This window comes from Echiichthys vipera (assembly GCF_963691815.1).
Source record: "Echiichthys vipera genome assembly, chromosome: 12".
Classification (NCBI taxonomy): Eukaryota; Metazoa; Chordata; class Actinopteri; order Perciformes; family Trachinidae; genus Echiichthys; species Echiichthys vipera.
Window position 1 is genome coordinate 30,263,671 of NC_139837.1, and position 17,997 is coordinate 30,281,667.

At 41.6% G+C, this 17,997-nt stretch overlaps 1 protein-coding gene across 1 annotated transcript in view; it reads right to left on the reverse strand.

Moving 5' to 3' along the window:
• adck1 (aarF domain containing kinase 1) overlaps nucleotides 1-17,997 on the reverse strand; it is a gene marked incomplete at its 3' end in the record, with an annotated part of 137,081 nt that overhangs the window by 57,150 nt on the left and 61,934 nt on the right. Inside the window, exons 5-6 of the mRNA XM_083924799.1 lie at nucleotides 13,530-13,688; nucleotides 10,538-10,696 (exon numbers count right to left, since the gene is read on the reverse strand). Of these exons, the coding sequence (XP_083780925.1) occupies nucleotides 10,538-10,696; nucleotides 13,530-13,688 (318 nt within the window). The remainder of the gene's footprint in view (nucleotides 1-10,537; nucleotides 10,697-13,529; nucleotides 13,689-17,997) is intronic.

A 17,997-nucleotide genomic window follows, 5' to 3' on the forward strand; every position in this document is an offset into this window, starting at 1 on the left:
CAGTGCTGCGGTGGTGCCTCCAAGTACGTGTAACTGGGGGGACAGGCTTCATTGAAGGCGGAGTAAACCCCTTGCTGGTGCTAGGTTTTTGCCAGACACATGAAGTTAACTCCTTTTCAACGTATGTGTTCTTCAATAAGGGTAGATTTATTGTTGATGGATTAAGTATCAAAAAGTTCAAATTCGACCAATGACTGTGGGGTGAATCTCGGTATAGGTCGCAAAACATTAAAATCCACACCAGGAAATCCATCCAGCTGAGAATTGCGGGGATCTCACGGTGTTTCCCATGTTGATCACAGTAGGATTGACCATTCTCTGATGACGCGTCAAACGTGAGGCCTCTGTCCATAGAAATCCCCTGATGTCTCTCAGCTCGGAGGTAGCAAGGGAAGGGACTGTGACAGCAGGCTGGGTTACAGCTGCAGCATAGCTCTAGTACTGTGGGTGGGTGGGTGGTTGGAGGGGGGTATGTCAAGCTCCATATTCAAAGATAATCAATGACACCTTTACAAACAACCTTGTTGTCAGCATTTGTGTAACAAATATCATTCCTTTTGGAAGGTATTTTCGAATGACCTGTTATCATACCAACCTTTTGAGTCCCTGCCATCTTCCAATTGTTCATGTAAGGCCATTTCCTGATTCGGCCCTAATGTCAGTGTAACCTTGATAAACGAAAAACCTGGCACCTTCTGCAAGCAGTGTGTTTAGCAACATCCTGTTTTCACAATTAAAGTTCTATTATTCTGTTCTTGGCTGTTCTCAGTGTACTGGTACTTTCTCTGACCTAAAAAAAAACATGTGCTGTTATGCTCTATCAAAGTAAAGTTCAGACAGAGTCCATAATCTCTTCTTAAAGACACAAAAATACTGTACATGTATTTGGACTGCATTGGCCATAATCCACATATCCCTCCTCCGGGGTTTTAAACCCCCAGTAAATGTTTCTAGTTTGAAATCAATTTGTTATCCGTTGCACATGCAGATGAAACACAAAACCCAACTGGCCTTTATTCATAATCATTTCAATATTCATTTGTTGGAAAATTTTCTGCATAGTCCCCAGGGCCTTTGTTAGACATTAATAATATGACTATATGGCTTCAGCTGCAGGAGAATTTAATAAATCCTTTGTTAGGGTTGGTCCTGGTTTGGCCGGGGAAATTCCAAATCTCAAACCAGACCACATTTGCCAACTTCTGGATTTGACTGGTTTCGTGTGGCCGCAGATATTTCTTGAGCCAAGCCCGTGTGGACAATTTTTTTTTTAAAGAACGACGGGGGGGGGGGGGTTTCAATGTTTTTACAATCGCGTGGCTGTACCCTTAAAGAACGTTAGAAGAAAAACACAGACATATCAGTGACAGTACGATAATAACATCACTAACAACAACACAAGATTCACTCAGTGGTTTCTCTGACATGAGAAATACTTGAAAAATACTTGTGTTAAAAATACAAAAACGGCCAAAATACACTGAGCTACCATGGAGCAAAAGCTCTGAAAAACCAAGCTACCGAAGACACATCATCAAGAGAGTAGCCCTGTTGTAATAGAACTGCGTGTTGGGCTAAAGTGCAAAGTCAAATCAAGTTGAGCCAAGCCAGCACACGTGTATGGAAAAACAGCATCAGTGCTTGACTATGACTATGGTGCTTTATTTGGTCAAGCTTGACCTACTTTATAGAATAGAATAGAATTTCATTCCAATGATCCCAGACTGGGAATTTATTTTGTAACAGCAGTAGTGGGTCAGCAAATAAAAACTTTGTACATAACTTAAATAGAATCCAATATATACATAGTGTATCTATACACTGCCCAGTGTGCTATAAACAATAAACAATATACTAAATACTTAATACTTAAAATATTCTATAACAATAATAATATATAGAACAAAACAGTAGAGAGAGCAGAGTTCTCTGTCAGGTAGAGGTGTGAGAGTTATTATATATAGTGATAGATTGTGGAAGGAAAGATTTCCTGTATCTGTTGCTACGACAGCGAAGCTGAAGCAGCCTTCTGGAGAAGGTGCTCCGCTGTCTGACCAGTGTGAGTTGGAGAGGGTGGAGAGGATTATCCATGATGGATAACAGTTTTTCAGTCCTGTTTGCAGCCTATCACAGAGCCAGCCTTCCTGATCACTTTGTTGAGTCTGTTGGTGTCGCTGGCTCCAATGCTGCTTCCCCAACAAACCACCGCAAAGAAAAGTATACTGGCCACCACAGACTGATAAAAGGTCTCCAACATCATGCTGCACACGCTGAAGGATCTCAGCTTCCTCAGGAAGTAAATTCTGCTCATCATCTTCTTGTAAACAGCTTCAGTGTTAGATCTCCAGTCCAGTCTGTGGTTGATGGTAACACCCAGGTACTTGTAATCCTCCACCGCCTCCACATCCTTTTCCAGAATGCACAGAGGTTGGAAAGCCGTCATCCTCTTCTTCCTGAAATCTATCACCATCTCTCTGGTCTTGCTGATGTTCAGCCGCAGGTGATTCTGTCCAGTCCATTTTACAAAGTTGTCCACCAGTGCCCTGTACTACTCCTCCTGTCCCTCACTTATACACCCAACAACAGCCGAGTCGTCGGAAAACTTTTGCAGTTGACACGACCCAGTGTTGTACTGAAAGTCACTGGTGTATAAGGTGAACAGGAAAGGAGACAGTACAGTCCCCTGTGGAGCTCCTGTATCACTAACCACCACATCAGACAGAACACTGCCCATACGGACAAACTGTGGCCTGCCTGTCAAGTAGTCAGTAATCCAGGAGATCATTGTGTCGTCTACTCCCATCATTCGCAGCTTCTCCCCCAGTAGCAGTGGCTGAATGGTGTTAAAAGCACTAGAGAAATCAAAGAATGTCATTCTCACAGTATCTCCTCCACCATCCAGGTGCAAATGGGCTCGTTGCAGCAGGTGGATGACAGCGTCATCAACTCCCAAGTGGGGCTTGTAAGCAAATTGCAGAGGGTCTAGCAGGGCTCTCACCTGCGGCCTCAGGCTGACCAAAACCAGTCTCTCCAGCACCTTCATGACGTAAGATGTGAGGGCCACTGGTCGATAGTCATGGAAGTCTAATGGTGTCGACTTCTTTTGAACAGGAATCAGGCAGGAAGTCTTCCAAAGCACTGGTATTCTCTCCTGACCAAGGCTCAGGTTGTAGAGGTGTTGTAGGACAGGAGACAGCTGGCTGGCACATGTCTTCAGGATCCTGGGGCTGATACCGTCAGGGCCTGCAGCCTTATGCTGGTGGAGTCTCTCCAGCTGTCTCCTAACCTGGCCAGCAGTCACAGTCATGCGGGGGAGGCTGCTGGTGTCTTCAGTGGAGGACGAGGAGGTGGAGGAGGAGGTGAAGGTGAAGGAGGAGGCAGAGGAGGAGGAGGTGGAGGAGGAGGAGAGGTGCTGCACAGGAGAGCTCACAGCAGGGGACTGAGGGAGGGGGAGAGGAAGCATTTGGGGCAGTGAGGGTGTGTGGGGGTCTGGAGGTGTCATGGAGACGACAGAAGGCTGTGAGCTGAACCTATTGAAGAATCTGTTCAGCACGTTGCCCTCTCCAGGCTGCCTGATGACTGTCTGCCGCTCACCTTACACCCAGTGATCTGCTTCATACCAGTCCACACATCCCTCACATTGTTCTGCTGGACTTTGGCCTCCAGCTTCCTCCTGTAGACGTCTTTAAAGGTCCTCAACATATCCCTGAGTTCATGCTGCACTCTCCTCAGCTCTTCCCAGTCTCTAGACCTGAACGCCCTCTTCTTCTTGTTAAGAAGGGCTTTCAGGTCATTGGTGATCCACGGCTTATTATTAGGGAAGCTGTGTACAGTCCGGGTTGGCGTAGTGGTGTGTTCACAGAACCTGATGTATTCTGTGATGCAGTCGGTCATGCTGTCCAGATCCTCTCCATGTGGCTCAACAAAGTGCATCCCAGTCTGTCGACTCAAAGCAGTCCTGTAGTGCATCAGCAGCCTCCTGAGTCCACCTCCTCACGCTCCTAGTGTAGACAGGCTGCCGCTGAACAAGGGGAATATACTTAGGGGTCAGCAGAAACAGGTTGTGGTCAGAACTTCCAAGAGGGGGGAGGACTGTGGGACTGTATGCATCTTTAGCATTTGCATACAACAGATCGAGTGTGTTACAGTCTCTGGTGGGGCAGTCAACATATTGGTGAAATGTTGGAAGGGTTTTATCCAGTGAGACGTGATTAAAATCCCCAGTGATGACAATAAATGCATTAGGATGCAGCGTCTGTATCTGGGCAACAGCGGAGTGGATGACGTCACAGGCCAGCGCTGCATCAGCTGAAGGAGGAACGTACACAACTGATCATGATGGCAGACGTGAATTCCCGGGGCAAATAATAAGGCCTCATCCCTACAGTCAACAGTTCAATGTCCGGGGTACAGAGACGTTTCTTCACGTGAACATGTCCGGGATTACACCACCTCTCACTCACGTACAGTGCTATCCTCCTACTTTTTTCTTTTGGAATATTGAAAGCACCTTTCCAAACATGGTGAATTATTTTCGTTACCATGTGTCTTTAGTTCCTTTCCTGGTCTTCAGGGTGTGTGAACCTGTGTGTTTGCTCAAATTTTGATGCACCTTTCAAGCTGGTGGTGAATGCCTACAACATTCAAGTGGGGATGGTACTGCTAGCAGATGCAGCTGGACTAGACAGATCAGTAGCTTATTTCTCTAAAAAAGCTAAACAAACGTCAGAAGCCTTATTTAGCCATTGAGAAGAAAGCTTTAAAGAGTTCTTGTCTTCATGGTCAACCATTTTTTTTTCAGGTGGGCACTAGTTTTAGCCACTGGATGTTGCATAACATGTTGCTGGACAGGATAAAGTCTTGGCAGATAGGCTATCCCGTATGCCAGTAGGGGAGCTTACCTGTAAACAGTTTTTGGAGGTTTAGTTTGTACACTTTTTTCTTTCGTAAGCAAAAGATAGTGAATATTTAATAGTGCTATTACTGTAACAACTGTCTTCAAACATTATGCAGTGCACATATGTAAATAAAATGTGTTGAGAAATCAAAGAAAAACTTTTTAGATGTAGGAGTGGTTTAGGCAAGCAGTAAGAGGCAACGTAATCACTGATGTCACACTTGGCGGGTGGCAGCCTTGACTCATAAGCCGTTATCAGTGGCACCTGTGTGGAAACACTTGGGAACTTTTGAGCTCGATCAGACATGCCACAAGGAAGACACCAGAGGCAAGACTCTTCTCTCTCTTCAGTCTTCAAAAAGGTGTTCTCACACAAAACTTTGTTTACAAAATTTTAACTGAACACCCCCACTGAAAATCAGGCTGGCTGACCGGATTGATGCCGCACAGCTGGTCGCCAGACGCAAGGGCTGTGATGCCCAGGGACTTCTAGGCCACATTTTTCACATATAACACAACTCATATCGAGAGGCATTAGGTTGCATAATAGCTAGCCATTTAGGACTAATCACGAGATGGTGCACATACAGTATACTTTAGAAAACTTGCTCGGCATTTGTTCAAGGCTTTGGAAACAGTTAATATAATCAAATCAAAAGATAAATAAAGTTCAAATGAACAAGAAAATCTAAAGCTATTAAATCTTTTAAAAAATGGTGAAAAATGGGGCACCTGGTGACTCAGTGGTTACAGCGGGTGCCCCATATACCGAGGCTAAAAATCCTTGACGTGGCAGTCAAGATTTTGCGAAATTCTGCTAACTCTGTTAGCATTTAGTAAGAGCCGACGTGAGTAAGCTGACAGAGGAAGCTGTCATACACGTTGTAAAGGTCTGACCTCCATTAACTGTATTGGGTACAATTTTAAATACTAGGATCTTAAATTTAAAGACCCTTATTATTCCATTGCATACCCTATTACCAGATGCTTACTAATATGTGGGGACTTTGACCCACAGGGTAAAAACTTTATTCCACCGTGGACCCAATAGACCTGTTAATCATAAAAGGTAGCCTTGTAGAAATGTGTATGAACCTATTTATTTATTTTTTATGAAATATCATTTAAAAACACAATTCTAATGAAATGTAATCTTGGAAGTTGTTTTCTTCTACCTTCTTTTTCAGTAAAAAGCCTGTGGTTAAAAACTTTAATGATTCTCTTATTCTTGCAGTGTCTGGTGTAAATATCTTTTAGGCAGCATAGAGAGCATAGAAGAGCATAGAGCAGCTTAGTGTATGCAGTGGTGATATTGCACGTCAGGGTGCTCTTGAGGATGGAGTAGAAATTATTTCTTACCATTTAGTCAATATGTAGTGCACAGGTCTAATTGTAAATGGTAAATGGACTTGTACAGCGCCTTTCTAGTCTTCTGACTACTCAAGGTGCTTTTTACACTACTTGTCACATTCCCACAGACATTTATACTGATGGCATAAAAAATGGCTTCCCAGTTTTGTGTATACAGGGAGAACAGCAGGGGGCTCAGAACATAGCATTGGGCTGCTGTGTTGTTAAGAGTGAGGAAGGAGGTTGATCTCCCTCGTGGGCAACCGTCGCCATGAAAAGGAGACCGGTCTCTCTCCCCCTATTTACTCCGTGCTCAGAAGATGAAGATGATTATCTTATCCCGCTGTCCAACTTCTTCACCCCATTGGAGAAGCAAACGGAGCGAGCGGCCACACGTCCACACACCGCTCTGCAAAAGCCAGCACCGCTCAGTTCCCAAAACAGAAAGCGTCACACTCCTCCAACCAGTCCACTGATGTCCAGGGGAAAACATCTCAGACGTTCATCCCCTCCTTCATTCATGAAACTAGCCGTCTACAGCAACAGTGCGGTAGGCAGCAATCCGGAGATTTTGATAGTTGGTGACTCTATCGTTAGGAATCTGACTCTCCCTGGTGCTATTACCTATTGTCTCTCTGGTGGAAAGGTAGTCGATTCAATCAAACTCATTCCAACGCTCATTGACCTACAGCCCACTGTTAATATTGTTCTAGCACACGAATTACGTCATGGCTAGAAATTTGAGCAAATTGCAAGCAGACTTGGAGTCCCTCTGCTACACAATTGAGAGTCTGGGAAAATGTTGTCTGTTGTCTGGCGCCATTCCAACTCTCTCCAAAAACTCAGAACGCTTTAGTTGACTGTTCGGTCTCCATCACTGGCTACAAAACTTTCGCTCTGCAGCAGGATATGATTTCATCTCAAACTTTGATGACTTTTGGACTAATACAAGCCTATACAGAGCAGATGGTGTGCATCCTAACAGAAAGGGCACAAATCCGTTGATCACTAATTTTATTCAGTTTATAGCATTCTCACTCTGTTATACACTATGGCAGGACTCGATCCAGGCCTCTGTTTCTCCAAATAACACAGAAAGTCTTAACAGCATGAGTCCTGCCACTGTGTGCTTTGATTCTCAAACACTGTCAGTGAACAATTCCTGCCATCCTAGGCCAGAATCTGCCTTAACTGACACTCCTACTCACTCGGCAAGCTCCTTAAAGATGGCTCTCCTCAATTTAAGATCCCTTAACATTAAAACCTTCATTGTTAATGACACTATAACATCACATCAACTTGACTGTATTCTCCTCACTGAGACCTGGCTTGATGAGACTGGTGGTAAAGAGCTGATTGAAGCTTCACCATCTAATTTTTCATTTTCACACTGTTCCAGATCTAACAAGAAAGGTGGTGGTGTTGCTGCTATTTTTTCAGATATGTTATCATGTAAAAACATCTCATTTGGTTTCTATTCAGCATTTGAATATTTAGCTCTAATAATCAAATCTGTATATCCATGTTTAGTTCTCACAGTTTACCGCCCTCCAAGACTCAAAAAAGGCTTTTTATCTGAATTTGGTGAGCTTTTATCTCTAATTACTGTTGAATTTGACTCTATCCTTATTTCTGGGGATTTTAATATTCATATTGATAATGCTACTGATTGTTTTGCCAACCAGTTCACTGACACATTATCAGCTTTTGGACTTACCCAACACATTACCAAGCCGACACATAATCAAGGTCATACTCTTGACCTGGTTATCTCAAAAGGCATTGACTTAACCCCAAAGTGCATATAGGATGTTGGCTTTTCAGATCATTTTTGTATTTTTTTTAATGTTGCTCTGCTGACATGTACCTGGTTTAAAGCTAGTCAAAAGACGGGCCATTTGTGCAGAGACATCTGACATGTTTATTACTAGATATACAAACTCTGTTAGGGGTAGTAGTTCACAGTCTGGTTTTAATTTGTCCTCTCTGCCCTTATGTGACAATTTGGTCAATAATTTTAAAAATTCAGTGACAAGAATTATGGATGATGTTGCTCCTATGAAAACTAATCTAATTTCTGGTCAAATAAAAGCTCCTTGGAGGAATATGGAAAGAGTGAGGGCACTAAAAAGAACCTGCCGCAAATCTGAACGCAAATGGCCCTACTGATGGGTGTGACCAACTTCTCTGCACCCAACACAGCATTACCAGCACTCTTTCCAGCTTCACACTGATTCAGTCCAGTGAGCTTCAAGATGTGGTGCAGCAGCTCAGTTCTGCAACATGCTCTCTTGATCTGATGCCTACAAAATTATTCAAAAATGTTTTTAGCTGTTTGATAGAGGATGTCCTTGATATTGTTAACGCCTCCCTACACTCAGGAATCTTCCCCTCATGTCTCAAACATGCTATTGTAACACCTCTGTGAAAAAAGGGTAATCTTGATCCACTTGTATTCAAAAATTACAAACCAATATCAAACCTTCAATTTTGGCGGAAAATTCTTGAAAAGGTTGTGCACCGACAATTATATAGGTATCTGTCAAACCACAATTTGTTTGATGTTTACCAGTCCAGTTTTAGAGTTAACCATAGTACCGAAACTGCCCTGCTAAGAGTTGTCAATGATCTTAAAATTAGTACAGACAATCGTGAAGTTTCTATTCTAGTTCTTCTTGACCTCAGTGCAGCTTTTGAAAATGTCAATCATAAAATTTCTCTTCAGCGCCTTGAACACTGTCCAGGCCTTAAAGGCACAGTTCTTCACTGGTTTTCTTCATATCTTACTGGAAGATCTTTCTCTGTGTCCATTGGTTATTATGAATCTGATGAGGTTGGCATTTCATATGGAGTCCCCGGGGGGTCAATTCTTGGTCCTCTGTTGTTCAACTTGTACATGCTACCACTTGGGTCCATCATACAGCAACATAATATTTCATATCAATGGTATGCTGATGTCACACAGTTATGCATTTCTGTTTCTATCGATAATCTATGCCCAATAAATGATCTCATCCATTGCATCACAGACATCAGATGCTGGATGGTAAAACATTTTTTACAACTCATTGAGAACAAAACAGAGATTCTTTTGGTAGGTCCTGAGGCTCTGAGGCAAAATATTCAATCCTTGTTAACTCCCCTGTCTGTAAAAACCTTGTGAGCATGTCAATAACTTGGGTTTGATTTTAGATGCTGATTTTACCTTCCAAAGGCATATCTCTGCTTTTTATCATCTTAGAAACCTATGAAAAGTTAGATGTTTCCTGTCTCAGTCAGACTCTGAAAAGCTGGTTCATACTTTTATTTTCAGGAGACTGGACTACTGTAATGCTCTTTTTGCTGGACTGAATAAGCAGACTTTACATAAACTCCAGCATATTCAAAATGCTGCAGCCAGAGTCCTAACAAAAATAAAGAGGTTTGAGCACATCACTCCTATTTTATCATCTCTTCATTGGCTCCCAGTTAAACAAAGAATTGATTTTAAAATACTTCTTATTGTTTTTAAATGTTGTAATGGCTAAGCTCCTTCTTACGTTGTTGACATGTTCACTAAATACACACCAGTGAGATCCCTTAGATCATCAGCTAAAGAGCTCCTCACTATACCCAGAATCAACTCCAAATCTGCTCATGGCGCTTTCAGCCACTATGGTCCTAATCTCTGGAATTCTCTTCCACATGAACTACGGTCTGCTCCAACAGTGTCTTCTTTTAAAAGTAAACTAAAAACGTATCTTTTTTTCGCAAGCTTTTAATTATGTTTAAATTATGTTTTAATTCTGTCCTGTTTGTTTGCTTTAAGAATTTTTATTATCATTATTATTACTATCTCCTTTTTAAATGATAATAATATATTCTTTTATGATTGTATAATGTCCTAAATGTTTTGTTTTAAAGTTTATGTTTAATGTTTGTGTTTAATTATTTTTATCCTATATGCTATTTTATGTTATACAATGTATCTTTGTTTTAATTTCTTGAAGCACTTGTCGTATGAAATGTGCTATATAAATAAATTTGACTTGACTTGACTTGACTATTGAGAATACTCAATAATAATCTGATCAGGAGTCAAAAGCCCTACGCCAGTTACCAGAGTCAGCATGCAGAATTTTTGCAATGTAGTGAGTTGATTGCCCTATCCTGATGAGTGATTTGTATTCATATGTTATCATTGTCCAATAGTGATCACACAAAGCACAGTAATATTTAAAAAAATAAACAAATAGCGTAACTTTAAGCAGAGCTCACAGAGGGGCGAGAACTGCGCCTTCACTAGTGTACCTTGAAAAAGGGGAAGTGGGACAGCATGTTGGCCACCCTCTCAGCATTGTGTCCTTCATTAAGGAAGTCCAGCTCTATCGGCATGTTCTTCTTGGCCTCTTCCACCAACCACATGAAGCCAAAGTCTGGGAAGACCCAATGGACTGTTCTCAACAGCACCTTCAAATTACAAATCAGAATAAGTCTTAGAGTCAAGTACAATAAAATAGGCATGTACATATTGAGTGGGGCCTTATCAATGCCCTATTTAATGCCAGTGTTAATTTCAGAACGAATCCAATTCATGGGATTCGGTACTGAAAGATCTTAACATTGTATATGACATGTAAGGACAGAAAACTGCTGTAAAACAGCTTTATATTAGACTTGTACTCCCTAAGATTTGACATATGTTATTTCTAGCGGCCTCTGTGGCAGTAATCTGTAACTGCAGGTGAGCCTGTTCTTTCAGAGCCTCCATCTTGTCACATTTATGGTAAATGGTAAATGGTAAATGGACTTGTACTTATATAGCGCCTTTCTAGTCATCTGACTACTCAAGGCGCTTCACAGTGTTTGTCACAATCACCCATTCACACAGACATTCACACTGATGGCAGTGGACATCTACGTACCATCTAATCTAACCATTCACACCACATTCACACACCCATGCGCAGCACGGGGAGCAATTCAGGGTTCAGTGTCTTGCCCAAGGACACTTCGACATGTGGACCGGGGGGAGATGGGGATCGAACCACCAATCTCTTGAACAGAGGACGACCCACTCTGCCACCAAGCCACAGGTGCGGTTATGGTCACTATGTGTGTTGACTATTGTATTTTTTTTCTCTTTTGTAAACTTTATTGACACACATTCACCTCTCTACTTCCAGTCCATACCGAAATCACAAATCCGGTCAGACCAATTACCGACAGACATGAGGACTTGTTCAAAGAGTTCAGAGAGCTGCAGGTTAGAGATAGATAACATAAATATCCCCAGATGTAACATTAAGTTGAGCAAGTATTTATTTAGTGACAAATCTTTTTCCCCATCAGAGTTGCACAAGGCAGTCAGGGGTAAATCTAACTGCTTAACTGACCGGTGTGGTTCACACATCTCTCATATGCAAACAGTTCACACTGGAGACAATGGGCCTCATTTATCAAACGAACGTAAGGCAGAAAAACGTGTGTACGACCATTTCTTGGCGAACGTCGGCATTTATCAATTTGGACGTGAGCGGGAGCTACGATCAAATCTCACATCTGGTCTGAGGTCGTGTACGCAAACTTCAGCCTGTGGATTTGCGGTGCAGCACAGCAGAATCTGGCTGAAAATAATTAACAAACCTCAGCTGTCATTAAGCATAAGCAGTCACATATTAAGAACAGATCAAAAGGGATTCTTTAAACGAATAAAAAAATAAAAATTGTGGTTGGAGCGATTGATTGTACTCATGTGCGTCTGAAGGCACCATCCATGAATGATTACGCATTCATCAATCGCCAAAACTACCACTCGATAAATGTACAGGTGATTTGTGATGCCAAGCTGTCGCTTTTAAACGTGGTGGCCAGGTGGCCAGGTGGCCGGGGGGGGGGGACACACGATTCTTTTATATTTCACAACAGCTCGGCTCCAGCCCTCCGCGACCCCGACATTGAATGAATGAATGAATGTGTTGGCGCAAGGCTGCAGCAAGACACACTGCAGAGCCAAAGTCATCTCCTCGGTTCGTGGCTACCCTTGATAAATTGCATTAAATCAAACAAGGTATCAGATGATTAACATCTTGGTATGGTTCTTCTAGATGACAAAGGTATCTTCTTACGGAATACCTAATAACCCCCCGGTAGCGCCGGTGTTGTGCGGTAGAGTAGTAAATAAACTACTCCTATAGGTGGAAACAACAGCCTTCTGATCCAGAATATCACCTATATAGCGAGGGGGTGCATTTCACGGCAGGGGTGCTGAATATGGCACACCTGTCCAACAGTGCGCACAGGCGCACACGGGTCTCAGTGGAGCGCTGCCTCGGTTTGACTTCCTCCGTTATTCTTATACAGCCGCCGCATTTATCAAGGCCTGCTCATTCATACGCTGAGATTGGTCAGATACGAATGTTTCATAAATCACACGTGGGTCCTTTCCTACAACCAATTCTGCGCTCAGATCTGCACCCGTTTCCACGCAAGTTTGATAAATGAGGCCCATTAACTCTACCAGAACTTTTGCTGATGTCCTTATGATCAACAGCACAACAACGCCAAGAACCTTAAATTTGCCAAAGAATAGTCCAGGTAATAACAAACATGTTCTTGTTTTCATGTGTCCATTTTCCGTGACAAATCTTTTTTATTTTTAAACAGCTGCATAATCATTTCATTAGTGTTATAACAAGTTAAGTAGCTATTAAGCTCAGCAGCTTTATGAATAATTTTAAGTTCCACTTCTGTCATCTACTATTTTATTGTATTACTTTTGATGATGTTTTAGTTTTCCGCCGTGGTAGTGTTTTCTTAAATGATTTATTTTAAATAAATGATGAGAGTCTCCTTTTAGTAATTGTAAACATTTCCAGTAATGTCACTGCATTAATTAGTTTGGGACATTTAGGCAGCAAAACAAAAAAAGACTGTAGTTATAAACTTGAAAGCAGATCGAAACTTGAAATAATCAACGTAGTTACACTTAGACTATAGATGCTATAAAGAAGAGAAGTTATAAAACTATTTTATAACATGTGATTTTAGAAAAAAAAAATTATGCCAGGTACCACAATAATTTGAATGGTTTCACAAGTTGTGCGATTTATGATATTGGCACGTATAAATAAAATTGACCTGACTTTTTTCATGACTTTATTATTCTTTTCTGCACATTTTGCGAGTTGAATATTAGGTCTTTGATAAAGAATATCACATTCGAGACGTGTTACACAAGTCTCTGTCTCAGACACCCTAACACTTCTATCATTTCAAAGTAGTTTGACAGACACAGACTCACCTCCATCACAACTATGTCCCTGGAGCTCTGTCTCTGAACTTTGGGGTGTTGGATTTTGATGGCCACTGTCCTCCCATCATGCAGCACTGCCTTGTGGACCTGGGCTAAGGAGGCTGCACCCTGAGGCTTTTCCTCAAATGAGACAAATAACTCTGACAGCTGCAGGAGAGAGAGAAGGATGAAGAAGAAAAGAGTGGGAGAGAGCACAGGATAAAATGAATAATAAAGAAGATGGGAGGTGAAGGGGTGTGGAGTTGGGAGTGGGCAAGCAATTGTACTTTACAACGAATGAGGCTAAACAAATAACAGGCAGAGATATGTAAATGTGTGTATAAATGTGATTCATTCTCTCAATTTCTGCTTTGGCCAAGTACACGTTTGTTATGTCGTGGCAATAAAACACCAACTCAACTGAAACAAGGTGAACTGTTTGATATGCAATGATGTAATGATAATGGTTGTATTAGGCTTATGCTAGAGACTTCTGACCTGAAACCAAACTTGCTGAGACCAAGAGGAGAGGTGTGGGAGAACTGATTTTTTCACTGACAGTATGACACCATGATCGCATTGTGATCGAAGATCAAAACCAACATTTGGAGGTGGCTCAGGCCACACATGTCCACATTCTGATGGTAGTGAGAACAGGTATGTGACTATGTCCACATTAAGGAGCGCCTACTCCACTGCCTACCTGTGTGTGAGAGGAAGTTTGTCCTCATTCACAGGCTTCACCTGCACTTGCTGAGACAGCACTGGTAAAAATTACTAACGACCTTCTAATAGCTTCAGACAAAGGACCTGTCTCTGTACTTGTTTTACTAGATCTTAGTGCTGCCTTCGACACTATTGACCATCACATCCTGCTACAGAGACTGGAGCATCTAATTGGCATTAAAGGAACCACACTGAGCTGGTTTAAGTCATATTTATCAAATAGATCTCAGTTTGTACATGTTAATGACAAATCCTCCATTCACACTAAAGTTAGTCACGGAGTCCCACAGGGTTCTGTCCTTGGACCGATTCTATTCACCTTATATATTCTTCCCTTAGGAAATATTATAAGGAAACACTCCATAAACTTTCATTGTTATGCTGATGATACACAATTATATTTGTCGATCAAACCAGACGAAACCGATCAGTTAGATAAACTTCAAATGTGCATTAAGGAAATAAAAAGCTGGATGACCTGCAATTTTCTGATGTTAAACTCAGATAAAACTGAAGTCATTGTACTTGGCCCCAAAGGCCTCCGAAACTCAATAGCTAAAGACATTGTTACTGTGGATGATGTTGTGTTGTCCTCCAGCACCACAGTAAGGAATCTGAGTGTTATTTTTGATCAGGATATGTCCTTCGATTCTCACATAAAACTTACTAGGAATGCATATTTTCACCTGCGTAATATTGCGAAAACCAGGAACATTGTGTCTCAGAAAGATGCAGAAAAACTAGTCCATGCATTTGTTACTTCTAGGCTGGACTACTGCAACTCCTTATTATCAGGCTGCTCCAATAAGTCTGTTAAGAGTCTCCCGTTGGTCCAAAATGCTGCAGCTCGTGTACTAACTAAAAGAAATCGAAGAGAACATATTTATCCTGTATTAGCTTCTTTGCACTGGCTACCTTTAAAATCTAGAATAGAATTTAAAATCCTTCTTCTTACCTACAAAGCTCTTATTGGTCAGGCTCCGTCGTATCTTAAAGAGCTCATAGTACCGTATTACCCGACTAGATCGCTGCGCTCTGAGAATGCAGGGCTACTCGTCGTTCGTTGGGAGGCAGAGCCTTCAGCTACCACGCTCCTCTCCTGTGGAACCAACTTACAAGTGTTATTCGGAATGCAGACACTGTCCCCATATTTAAGAGTAAACTTAAAACTTTCCTTTTTGATAAAGCTTACAGCTAGGGCTTACGAGCCCTCAGCTATGTTGTTATTTTTAAGCTGATTTTGTTCTGCTTAATTATGCTGCTATAGGCCTAGTCTGCCAGGGGATAATACTTTTTTCCTGATACTCTGAGCTTCTCTTCTCTCCGTCTGTATCATTCATGTCTCATCAATGCATGTAACTAATTCAACTTCTTCCCCGGAGTTGTTTGTGCTTTGTAATCTCGCAGGTCTCTGCTGATCGTGGTGGTGCCTGCTGCCGTGGTCCTGCATGACGCTTCCTGCTACTATTACAATCTATAACCTTAGCTGTGCTTGTTTCTACTATTCGGCTGTATTAACTGCCATAACATATAAGTCATATTCACATTACTATAGATATTATTATAGTTACTGGAAATGTGTCTGTCTCTGTCTTTGTGTCTGTCTTTGTCTCTCTCTGTCCATCTGTCTGTCTTTTCTCTCTTTCTCTTTCCTTTTCTTCCTCCCCAACCGGTCAAGACAGATGGCCGTCCTCCACAGAGCTGGGTCTGTTTGACGTTCCTGGCTGTTATAGGAAAGGTTTTCATTGCCACCGTACTCTACGGGGGAATTGTTGGGTCTATGTTAATCATAAATAAGTCATAGAGTGTAGTCTTTACCTAGTTTGTACAGTGTCCTGAGATAACATTAATTGAATTGAATTGAACTTAAACAGCTCTCTGGAGCAGCTTTTTTGCTGTTGCCTTTAAAAGGTAGCTGCTGGATAGTAGCCTTATTTTTTAGGTTCATAAAATGTACCCGAATTCACAAATAAGTACGATATATTACTACATATATTCCTGTTTGTCGTTGCTATTTAGGAGCCAGAGCCGTTCTAACATGGATAAAAAATAATTTCCTAAATTCCTTTACAATAAAAGTCCGATCTGCAGTAACTTAACACAACCCCAGTAGTGAAAATGAGAATCTGTTGTCACGACACAGCGGCCCACCCCAAAATCATGGTATTCATCATTGTGGCAGGGTCCCATCAAACGCCTTCTTTGTTTTGTTGGCAGGGGCAGAACTTATTCACCTTGTATTCACAACATTAATGGCTTTAGCCTGACAAGAACATTTACATCTTGCTCTGTCTCACACTCAGGGGTGCTTTTTTCTTTCTGTCTCGGAAAAAGATTGCACTTTCAGCATGACAACACACCTGCTAACGTCAAATTACCAGAAGCAACACGTTGTCCCCAGTATACCTTGCATATAAATCATTCTGAACTGTCTCTGAATTGTCTGAACCTTCCGTGCAGCGTTTCACGCAAGATGCGCGTACTTCTTAACCATCTTGCACCAACATGCACAGCTGGATTTCAAAGTGTTTTAGCAGACAGACGTTTGTTGCAAAGTCTCCCAAATAAAAACAACATATACAAAAAAATATGTTGAAGTTTCAATATTCTGTTTTTATGTGTGCAATGTTTCGCTGGACAGACAACGAGCGAGCAGCGCGTGTACGGCTTAACTAGATCTTGTGCCAACGTGCTCAGCTGGTAATCAAAGTGTTTTAGCAGACAGACAGTTTGTTGCAAAGTCTGAGACTTTAACACTAGCAGTGTGATAAAAATACTTGAGTGATAGGAAGTCCTGGTGAATTCTTGATAAGTTGACTATAATAAATAATGAAGTGTATTTTTTGGTGCGCTATGCGCACTATTGATCAATATAATAGTACCGGCAAGAAATGAAAAGTAGCTGCAAGACATGTCAGCCATCTCGTATGGGTCAACATGTCTATCTGCCAGCTTCTCTAAATACCTCTGCTCGGTCCTGGTTGTAAGTTTGTCCCTGTAAGTACCATTTTCTTTTGTCTTATTCTAAAAATCTCTGCTCAGTCCTTGTTGTAAGTTTGCCCCTGTAAGGACCCTTTGCTTTTGTCTTATTCTAAATATCTCTGGCCAGCCCTGGTTGTAAGTTTGTCCCTGTAAGGACCATTTTCTTTTGTCTTATTCTAAATATCTCTACTCAGTCCTGGTTGTAAGTTTTTCCCTGTAAGGATCATTTTATTTTGGTCTTATTCTAAATATCTCTGCTCAGCCCTGGTTGTAAGTTTTTCCCTGTAAGGACCCTTTGCTTTTGCCATATTCCTCTCCATCTCTTCACAATCGTCTCGTCACATCTCAGTTTAAACGCAGTGATCCGTCTCTTTGTGCTTCAAGTTGTGATTCAAATTCCATACTGTAGCACCCTCCAGTGCAGTGTTGCCCTGGCAACCAATAGCGTGGGATTCCAATATGGATGGGCTCAGACCCCTCCGAAATTGTCACGTGTCTGTTCATTCTCAATAGGGATGAAAGCGAAGGTGAAAAGGTCAAAATAATACTTTTCTGTAATAATGTGAAAGTAATAGCATTACGCTTACATTATTACAGGGTATTATTACAATTTATACACACAATGAAAATAATTTTTCATTCAAATATGCAGGTTATCTATATGGTAATGGAAATGATGTACATGTTTATTTATATACAGAATAGGGAAGTGGAAACGGATCACAAATGATCACAGAAGACGCATGTAGAGACACATGCTGCTGCCAGG